This window comes from Pipistrellus kuhlii, unplaced genomic scaffold (genome assembly GCF_014108245.1).
Source record: "Pipistrellus kuhlii isolate mPipKuh1 unplaced genomic scaffold, mPipKuh1.p scaffold_m20_p_3, whole genome shotgun sequence".
Lineage (NCBI taxonomy): Eukaryota > Metazoa > Chordata > Mammalia > Chiroptera > Vespertilionidae > Pipistrellus > Pipistrellus kuhlii.
Genome location: NW_023425529.1, coordinates 141,004,501 through 141,015,874, shown reverse-complemented (window position 1 = coordinate 141,015,874; position 11,374 = coordinate 141,004,501). Strand labels below are relative to the sequence as shown.

Below are 11,374 nucleotides of genomic sequence, written 5' to 3'. Positions count from 1 at the left end.
CAGATACTTAGAATGCAGGTAGAGAGAAATGCTTTTTAAAACATAAGCATTTGAGGGAAATAAGGAATCTGACAGTAGCAAGTTTTATTAGTGATGATTCAGAAACTTTTAAGAGTTGAAGAAATGAGCAACTTTTAAATATAACCATTTTAGAAAAAATATGCTTTCTGACCTAGTACCATAAAAAATCAGGATATTTTCATTTCTATGTATTAATTTAACTTGTTTTACTGTATCTGAAAAGATGTAATTTTATATTTTTGACAGGGATAAACTGTGTTTGATGAATGTCAACCATTTGCAATAAAGATTCTTGAATGTAATTTATAATAGTCATATTTCCATTCCAAATAAATATTATCATAACTGGAAAAGAACCTCATTTTTAGTCTCATCATTGAATCTTAGCTGTAGGGAAAGAAATAATGAAGTATAACACTTACAGTCACTGGCATGAGGCTTTTTAGAAAATGTTAAAAGGGTGAATAAGAAAATGCAAATATTGCAAGAAAGCAGTTCATGGGAATATTTTAGAATTTATTTCACGCACAGCTTCGAAATAAAACTGAAGCCACTATTCCCAGGCGGCATGTGTACCGTTTTTCTGCACACGTGTGTGCAAACAGCACAGTAGTGTGCCAGATGAAAATGCAACATATGTATTCTTTTAGCTTTCTACATAACACAGAACAATCTGAGACATTCAAAATGACATGCCATTATTTGCACCAAAACTTCCTGGCACTATATTTGGTCTGAACAGGGAGTGGAAAGACCATTTGCAGAAAGAGGAGGAGTTGAGCGGTCCCAAGGTGGAGCTGCCTCCTGTGTCAAATGACACTGGCAGATTAAAACGCTCTGGCAGGGCAGGGCTTAGAGGCTGAGTCAAAAGCCAAGAAGTCTCTTTATTTACGCCTACCTCCCAGCCCTTGGCAATCTGACTAATAACAAACTGAGCTAACAAGAAAGACTAGAAAGAGAGGAAAGAGAACATTGCTGCAGCTTGGATTCTGCAACCTCAGAAAGCAAGAGTGATCGGTCCCAGCTCTGCCAAACATCTTGTTTATGGACTGCGATCGGCAGCTTGCAAATGGTTAACTATATGCAAAAAAAGTCAGCATAGCTGTGAAGTATGCCCTGAATTTTAATTGGGGAAGGAAAGGACAACTGCTTCAGGATGATCTAGCGTGCACTCTGCTTGAAATATTTTCAATGAGATGCTCAGCACTCTGTCTCCGGCCAGAGGCTTTCACTTTATAAAGTGACGGGACTTGCCAAAAAGTGATATTGGAGAAGAAAGTACACGGTGGTTAGTGTTTTTCTTTCTCTTTTTCTTTTTTTTTTTAAATAAAGAAACTGAATTGACTTTGAGCATCTCTTCCAGCTGTGCATTACAGATAACGTCAGGAAGAGACTCTGCTTTACAGGTAAGATGAATGTTTCCGGGCTTTTGGGATGCCTAGTTTTTCATTATCCTAACGTGATTGAAATATATATGTTTGCCCTTTTAAAAAATATAACTTTGCATTAAAGGGGATCTGGTTTCATTCTTGTTCATTGGCACAACTAATGCTGTAGCAGATGCCTGTTTTCTCTGAGCAGCAGACATTTAGTCCAACAGCTGGCTGCAGAGAAGAGCAACATAGAATAATATGCCACTGTAATTTTTACAGCATGCAGTTTGCTCTTGGACATTAAATGTGTGTGCTTTCTGGGAAATAAAGATCACTTCCATGTGCCACTGTTGAACTTCAAACCTAAGCGGAATATTAAAGGATTCTTTGTGTTTTGTATGCTACTTTTATTATTTCCTGACTTAACAGTGCTTTCTAAAAAAACATGTGAATGGAGATTTTTGAACTCCTTAACAGTGAATCAGATATTGTCAATATAGAATCACTCTGCACATTTGTATGCGTTTCCAAAATGGTAAGATATTGTTTTCTAGGAAATATTGAAGAGCATAAAATGCATATAGGATGAAAAAGGCATGAGACATTTTCATCTGGAAGTTATTTACTCTTTGTTAAAGAAGCTATGCCTGGTAAAATGAATAGTATTCTTTCTTGGGAATCTATGGAGAAGTACTTTTTAGTGTTTGTGGAAGCCAGTCCACAAGTTCAAGACCCCAACTATAAGCTCCTTGATTTTAAGCACAGTTCTCAGAGATGTTTAAGATTAAACTATTTTCCTTTGGAGATGCTGTCTGCTAACTTTTCCTTTGTATGGAAAGGCACTATGTTGTTTTGTTTCTTTGGTTACATCTGACCTTTCAGAAACTTCACACTATATATGTTTTCAATAAAACAACGCATTTTCTTGGAATAAAAGTTTGTTTTCAGGTTTATTGATTGGGGTCTGGGATGTTTTATCTGATTGTGAACTTTAATCAGATTCAAAGTTACAATATGCATTTCACCCAGAAAAAAACGAAAGCAGTTACAATTTTGAGAAGTTGATTAGTTTTAAGATGTGGTGTTTGTTTACCTTTTAATGTGGTTTATATAAATATAAGGTACAATAGTTAAAGAAAGGGATTACGCTTAGATACTATTAGTTATGCAATTACCTCTCACTGCTATCATTCCAGAGTTAGAATCTTTATTAAAAATTGCTGTTTCAGATGCATATCTTAAGTCTTTAAGGAGCTAGAATATGTGATTTTGTTATTGAGAACTATCATTACCTATTTAAAATATAAGAAATATTCTCAAATATTTTAGTATAATGCAATTTGTTTCAGAGTTCCTTGTTTGTGACTTTCAGCCTTATAATAAAAGAAATCAACCGCTAAATTACATGACATTCAGTGCCCTAAAGCCTGTTCAAGACCTCATTAGGAAGTCGTTTCCTGGGAGCTTATATGAGGCATTGTTTATTCCTTTAAAATAGCCAAAGATGTGTGCTACAGATCAGTTTTCCTTCTTTAGTTTCATGATACTAACCTTATTTATAACAGGATTTAAAGTAGCAGAAAATATTCTAAGTCTAGAAATTCAATATAAAGTGTGACTGAAGTGAAATTTGAATGGGCAGTCTTAATCATACATATCTAACACTAGCAGGCTGATACAAAGTACTCTAGACAGCATGGTTAAAACAAACTTCTTTTTATAATGTTCCACTTTATAACATGGTCAGAGACATATTTCCTCAATATTTTAAAGTAACTAATGAAATTATTAAGTATATTGAGCCCAAGTCAAAGCAGGTTAAAGCACAGACACATTATTAGATGTTATATTGTGACATAAATTTCAAAAATATGAATAAAAATATGTATAATGCATGCTTACATATATAATATCCTTTTTTCTATCACTTTAAAATTCTCTACAGTTCTCTCTGCTTCGGCCTAGTCCCTACATCTTTATCTTTTTACTTTAATCCTTTGGCCTCAGATTCATGTACTTTGTGGTTAAAAAAACATCAAGGTTGTTTCAAATACACACCTTTGCATTATATCAAAAAAGCAGAGGTCCAGTTAGCCAGCACCTCTGTCATCTGCAGAAATGCAGTTCACTTGGCAGATGTGAACACAACTGGTGATATAATATTTTAAATTCTCCTTCACTTAACTTTTATAATTTGATCACAAGGCAAGTAAAAGGAAATTAAAACACACCCGTCATCACATTAGGAAAACGTAAAAGACCATGTAGATGCAGCAAAGTATTTGTATTTTCACAGTAATCAACGTTTTTCTTTGTAAAGGAAAGCCTATCATCAGATTCAACTCCTCCCTGCTTCTGCCCACTAAAACCCATTGCTATTGCATTTTTATTTTACAGAATTAGATCCCATCGCAGGACAACATGAAGCTGTGGATTCATCTCTTATATTCATCTCTCCTTGCCTCTGTATCTTCACAGTCCCAGTCTACAGGGTCCTCAGCCAGAGGTTCTTGTGATTCTCTCTGCAACTGCGAGGAAAAAGATGGCACAATTCTAATAAACTGTGAAGAAAAAGGCATCAAGACACTATCTCAAATAAGTGTGCCACCATCGCGACCTTTCCACTTAAGTTTATTAAATAATGGCTTGACAATGCTTCACACAAATGGCTTTTCTGGGCTTAGGAATGCTATCTCAATACACCTTGGATTTAACAACATTGCAGATATTGAGACTGGTGCATTTAATGGCCTTGACCTTCTAAAGCAACTTCATATCAACCACAATTCTTTAGAAATTCTTAAAGAGGATACCTTCCATGGACTGGAAAATCTGGAGTTCCTACAAGCAGATAACAACTTTATTACAGTGATCGAACCAAGTGCCTTTAGCAAGCTCAACAGACTTAAAGTGTTGATTTTAAATGACAATGCTATTGAGAGTCTTCCTGCAAACATATTCCGATTTGTTCCTTTGACCCATCTAGATCTTCGTGGGAATCAGTTGCAAACATTGCCTTATGTTGGTTTTTTAGAACACATTGGCAGAATTTTAGATCTCCAATTGGAGGACAATAAATGGGCCTGCAATTGTGACTTACTGCAGCTGAAGATTTGGTTGGAAAACATGCCTCCGCAGTCTATAATTGGTGATGTTGTGTGCAATAGCCCTCCAGTTTTCAAAGGAAGCATACTAAGCCGTCTGAAAAGAGAATCGATTTGCCCCATTCCACCAGTGTATGAAGAACATGAGGACCCTTCAGGATCATTACATCTGGCAGTCACATCTTCAATAAGTGATGGTCGCATGTTACTCAAGACCACATCCCCTTTGAAACCACCCACCAAAGCACCAGGGTTGACACCGTATATTCCAAAGCCATCCACTCAACTTCCAGGACCCTACTGTCCTATTCCTTGTAACTGCAAAGAACTATCCCCATCGGGACTTCTAATACACTGTCAAGAACGCAATATTGAGAGTGTATCAGATCTAAAACCTCCTCCACAAGATCCTAGAAAGCTTATTTTAGCAGGAAATATTATTCATGCATTAATGAAGTCAGATCTAGTGGAATATGACACTCTGGAAATGCTTCATTTGGGAAACAATCATATTGAGGTTCTTGAAGAAGGATCATTTATGAACTTAACAAGATTACAGAAGCTCTATTTAAATGGTAACCATCTGACCAAATTAAGTAAAGCCATGTTCCTTGGTCTTCACAATCTTGAGTACTTATATCTTGAATATAATGCAATTAAGGAAATATTACCAGAAACCTTTAACCCAATGCCTAAACTTAGAGTTCTGTATTTAAATAACAATCTGCTACAAGTTTTACCACCACATATATTTTCAGGTGTTCCTCTAACAAGGATAAATCTTAAAATGAACCACTTGACTCATCTTCCTGTAAGTAATCTCTTGGATGACCTTGATTTACTGACCCAGATTGACCTTGAAGACAACCCCTGGGATTGCTCCTGTGACCTTGTTGGACTTCAACAATGGATACAAAAGTTAAATAAGAACACCGCGACGGATGATATCCTTTGCACATCTCCAGAGCACCTCGCCAAGAAGGAATTAAAAGCATTAAACAGTGAACTTCTTTGCCCAGGTTTGGTCAACAACCCAGCCCTGCCAACTCAGACTAGTTATGTAATTGTCAGTACTCCTACAGCTGACACTATTTTAAGATCGCTTACCGATGCTGTACCACTATCTGTTTTAATATTAGGACTGCTGATTGTGTTCATAACTATTGTGTTCTGCGCTGCAGGGATAGTGGTTCTTGTTCTCCACCGCAGGAGAAGATATAAAAAGAAACAAGCAGATGAGCAGATCAGAGACAGCAGCCCCGTACATCTTCAATACAGTATGTATGGCCATAAGACCACTCACCACACCACTGAGAGACCCACTGCATCGCTCTATGAGCAGCACATGGTGAGCCCCATGGTTCATGTCTACAGAAGCCCATCCTTCGGTCCAAAGCATTTGGAAGCGGAAGAAGAAAAGAATGAGAAGGAGGGAAGTGATGCAAAACATCTCCAAAGAAGTCTCCTAGAACGGGAAAACCATTCACCACTCACAGGGTCAAATATGAAGTACAAAACCACAGACCAATCGACTGAATTTTTATCCTTCCAAGATGCTAGTTCATTATATAGGAACATATTAGAGAAGGAAAGAGAACTTCAGCAATTGGGAATCACGGAATATCTGAAGAAAAACATTGCTCAACTCAAGCCCGATATGGAGGTCCATTATCCGGGAGCCCATGAAGAGTTAAAATTAATGGAGACATTAATGTACTCAAGACCAAGGAAGGTATTAGTGGAACAGACTAAAAATGAATATTTTGAGCTCAAAGCTAACTTACATGCTGAACCTGACTATCTAGAAGTCCTGGAGCAGCAAACATAGATGGAGAGTTTGAAGGCTTTTTCAGAAATGCTGTGATTCTGTCTTAAGTCGAAATCTTGTAAATAAGTGCCTTACATGAGTGTGTCATCAGTCAGAATTTAAGCACAGCAGTATTTCCATGGGGAAAAAAGAAAGAAACTCAGGGATCAATGGGAGAAGCCATTGCATTGTGTTTTAGTAATTTTGTCTGTCCCCAGTAAAATAAATCCTTGCATGTAAATCATTCAAGGATGATAGTAACATTTCTCCATACAGAAGTCCTCTCACTCATCTGAAAGAATTGACTATTTGAGTAACCACATTTTTCTTGAATTACTGTACTTGTGGATTGAATAGAATTGGATTTTGTCATTTTAAAAGTATACCTGTATATGTAGTTATAGTATTTAAGGAATATATTGTTTATATAACCAGTATATGTATTGAAAAAAATGTACATTGTCAAATGAATCTGATTTTATTACAGTAAAGGCAAAAGGAACTGGATCTTTAATGTTACAAATAGTAATAGGTAAGGAAAAATATAGAGGGTCAAATTATATGGGCTATGAGTGAACCAAAACTTTGAATATTTGAAGATTAAAAAAAAATGCCCTGGCTATGCTTTCTGAATTTAAAAATCAAGAATGATTAGTATGATGGGGAAATGAATAAGCAAACTTTTTGGGTTTTCTGCACACCTTGTGTGGACAATCTTACTGTAAATGCTGCTGTGAACTAAGGTATTCAAAGTTTGTGTTCAAAGTTTAATTCTTATTCTTGGAATAATTTTAAAATGCTACTGATATTCAACTGTAAATATGATTAGTGCATATATTCAGTTTAGTTTCCTTTATAGCTTGATCCTTTGTAAATTTGAATGATCATGATAGAAATATGTTTCTTGTGGCAAGTAATTCACAGGTGTAAAACAAATAGGAAAATGTGTAATTATATTTTTATTGATATATAATGATAGTTGCCAAAAATTAGTTGCAAAAGGCACTTCTGAAGGTAAGTGGTTTAAGTTGCCTCGAGAGTGGCACAATGTAGCTTTATTTTACAAGAAAGTATAGCTAGATTTCTATGAACTATTTATTCTGTACAGTTTTGTATATTTTTGGTTCACAAAGGTAATTATTCTTGGGTGCCTTTTAAGAAAACTAAAAATGCTTCTCAGTACAATAAAACTAAAATGAAAACCCTCTTTTTAAATGTACTTTCTTCAATGAAAGTCAGGATTAACACATACACTTACATACACATATGCACACATACAAATACAAAATGCGACTTCTGCTTGTTGTCCAAACAGAATCATCTTAATCACAATCTGCAAAAAGGCCATTCAGTGTCTGCGTGTGACTGAGACAGAGCCACACTTAAAGTCTGACCAGTAGTTCTCCTTTTCCAGCCAACTATGTTCCCACTCATCACAAATGGAAATTATTTTTCTTCTTTGTGATTATACAATCTACCATGCAGCAAATTTTCACAAAGCAAAATGGGATTAATCAGGCAACCTAGTTTGTTTTTTGAACACCAGGCAAATCCATGCACAAGGTTAGGAAAGAACCAATTTCTTATTAGGAAGAAATTTCTCTATGTTAGTTAGCTCTATTTTAGTGATTCCTGAATGTTTGATTTCCAACACTCAACTGTCTGCTCTAATAGGAGAATATATTATTTCTTTGATTTTGCCCGAGAGTTCCTGTTGATGAACACAGTAGGGGCCTTTGCTGCATGGTGTGAAGACTAAGTAGAAATCTATTACTTTACCATATCACTAAAGTTTTTTATTTTTATTTTTATATATTCAGTTATTTAAAAAAATATTTATTGTTGAAAGAATTATATAGGTCCTCCTTTTCCCCCAATTAACCTCTTCCAGCCCGTTCCCATTCCCGCCCCCTCCAGGTGCTCACCAGCCCATTGTCTATGTCCCCAGGTAATGCATATTTGCATACAAGTTCATTGGTTGATTTCTCCCCACCCACCCTTCCCTGCCTTCTCTCTGAGGTTCCACAGTCAGTTCATGCTTCTATGTCTCTGGGCCTATATTTGATCATCAGTTTATTTGGTTCGTTAGATTCCACATATGAGTGAGATCATGTGATATTTGTCTTTCTCTGACTGGCTTATTTCACACAGCACAAAATATTCTCCAGGTCCATCCACGCTGTTGCAAATGGTAAGAGATCTTTCTTTTTTATTGCCATGTAGTATCCCATTGTGTAAATGTACCATGCTTTTTTTATCCACTCATTCTCTGATGGGCAGTTAGGCTGTTTCCAAATTTTAGCTATGGTAAATTGTGCTGCTGTGAACATAGGGGTGCATATATACTTTCTGATTGGTGTTTTTGGTTTCTTGGAATATATTCCTAGAAGTGGGATGACTGGGTCAAATGGGAGTTTCATTTTAAGTTTTTTGAGGCAACTCCATACAGTTCTTCACAGTGGCTGCACCAGTCTGCATTCCCACCAGGAGTGCAGGAGGGTTCTTTTCTCTCTACAGTCTCACCTACACTTGTTGTTTGTTGATTTGTGATGACAGTAAGGTTTTCTTTTAAATCATTGAATTATGAATAGAAAACCATCTACAATTATGTGTTACAAGGTTCATTGTAAACCTAAATTTCTCCATTAGTTTACAAAGTTGAAAAGGACAATGGTGAGAATTCTTTTTTGTAAGTAACACTAAGGGGAAATCTGTGTGCATATGGGATGCTAGATGTATTAGTCACTAAAAATATTCAGCACAGTAAGGAATAATAAACCTTCTAAAGCATGATTTTCAAGTTACATTCTAAAGAAAAAAAAAACACAGCAAGGGCAGCATTAATGTTATTGCACTTCTACTCAGAGTATCTGCCAGGATTTTCTGATTCCAATCAGGTGCATAAAGGTATTATAAAGACTTAAGAAATTTCCATGCCTAGAGGACCCTTGGAAGGACTCCATGAGTGCAGACAGAGACATGTCTTCAAGAACATTCTTCTCTTTTGGGTGGGGAAATACACTACAAAAAAAAACTTCATTCACTGTTAATTGCCTGAAGTAGTAATGTTCATTCTTCAACTTATAATTAAGGCAGAACAAAGTTGTTTATAAAGTCATGCAAATATGTCCACCAAATTAAATACATCCCCAAGATTAAAAGCCTGTGGGAGTCAGTATATGTTTTATAATAATGCAAAAATCATTACAGTTTCCAAAGGGCAAGATACTTAAAAAATTGAAAAGTTTTGTTCACGATGACAACTTTCTTATGTGATTTGGTGCACTATAAGAAATTGAGAGTTGAGAAAGCTGGTGTATTATATTCCCTGTTTGATTATTTACCTAAGTAGTCAATGTGGTCTGTTTCTGTAATCAATTGATAGATACAGAGTCCCAAGTTCTAACTCACTATCCTCAACCTTATTTACACACTTGGATATTCTACAAATAAATTAGACTTTTAATTATTCTACATATTTTTTTTTATTTAAGTAGACAGTTTAATTTGCTCATTGCACATCAGTGCAAGTTTTCTTTTATGTCACAATCTTGAATTTTAAATAGGGATACAAGTGTATAATCATACTAGATTAAATTTATTAAATTCTGTCAATCTGTTAGACATAGATTGTGCTAATCCCAATTTATTAAATACTTTTCACTAAATTAACATAAAAATAGCTACTATACATTTATGAAAGTGTTCTTTAGATATCTTCCATTGACTTCCATACTGAGTTATAATTTTTACAGTCTTATTGGAATGGATTATATCAATTATGACTGTTGTTCCTCTTGTATTAATCTCATATCATGGAGAAGAGAAGGTGTGTTTTTCCTCTGTTCTAACATTATTAACTAGAGGTCTGGTGCACGAATTTGTGCATGGATGGGGTCCCTCAGCCTGGCCAGCAATCAGGATTCATTGGATAGGAATGGCCAGGGGAGGGGCCACAGGAAGTTGGCCTACTGGCTACCAGGGAGGGGCCACAAGAGGTTGGCTGGCCTGGGGGAAAGGCCACGGGAGGTGGGCCAGTCATGGGAACTTGGCTGTGGAGCTCACTGACCACCAGGGGCAACCCCTACATTGAATGTCTGCCCTCTGGTGGTCAGTGTGCATATTAGCAACTGGTTGACCAGTTTTTCTGGTCATTACAGTCATTCTGGTCATTCAGTCACTTAGGCTTTTATACATATAGATAGTAAGTAAATTGAACTACCATCTAAATGACATTTAAGTTGTGTGAATGCTTTTTCCCAACTAATTTACAAAAAGCTTAAACTTTGATCCAGGATTTAAGAATGTGATTTGAGTATTCCCTTGTTATTAAAATGCAACTTTTAAAAATGATGGTATTTATCTATATATAAATCTACCTATCTGTTTATCTATGAATCAACTATCTATCTGGAGAATGCTCAAATAAATAAATTTATATATTTTGGTAAAGGGAGAACTAATAAAAATGAGATGAATAGCTGGTTATGGTCTCAATATAATGCAATTTATTTTGAATTACTTATTTTTCTTAAATAACTAATAGTTATATAATCAAAGTCACTTTGAAAAGAAGAGAAACACAACTAACTTGCAGAATTGTTGGACAAAAAATATTATTTTTTAAATAGAAGCAAACACATAAATAAATATCTAAAGAAAGCTTCCCAAATTTCACCAAGTATAAGACATACTACAAAATTCTCATCAGAGACTGTTCTATACATAGAAAATAATCCATGTTCCTAAAAATGCTGACTATTTGAGAAGTTCGAATCTACTGCTAATTGGTAGATGATCTTACAATGGATTTGAGTATTTTCTTCTATTTCTCTTTCCTGAATATTTTTATCATACAGGCACAGGTGTCTGCAGTTTTGTTCTTGAGAGGATGGGGTATCATAAGAAGATTTGCTTTTCTGATAGGAAAAGAGACAAGTACAACTCCTTCTCAGTGGAGTAATCCTATATGTGAGCAGACATATCAAGGATGATCCATTCAATGGGGAATGGACAAGCAATTAAAAATAAAATATTACTTTTGTCCTTTCAATTCCATACATTCTGAA

At 35.6% G+C, this 11,374-nt stretch overlaps 1 protein-coding gene across 1 annotated transcript; it reads left to right on the top strand.

Moving 5' to 3' along the window:
* Window positions 1–819: 819 nt before the first annotated feature.
* Window positions 820–7,512, top strand: SLITRK6 (SLIT and NTRK like family member 6). The gene is made up of 2 exons (XM_036457522.2): window positions 820–1,427; window positions 3,792–7,512. The coding sequence occupies exon 2, from the start codon at window positions 3,816–3,818 to the stop codon at window positions 6,324–6,326; it is 2,511 nt and encodes an 836-aa protein (XP_036313415.1). The 5' UTR covers window positions 820–1,427; window positions 3,792–3,815; the 3' UTR covers window positions 6,327–7,512.
* The last annotated feature ends 3,862 nt before the right edge of the window (window positions 7,513–11,374 follow it).

Excerpts from the sequence above, each read along its gene's own strand:
- SLITRK6 (XM_036457522.2), top strand. The coding sequence starts at position 3,816 with ATGAAGCTGTGGATTCATCTCTTATATTCATCTCTCCTTGCCTCTGTA.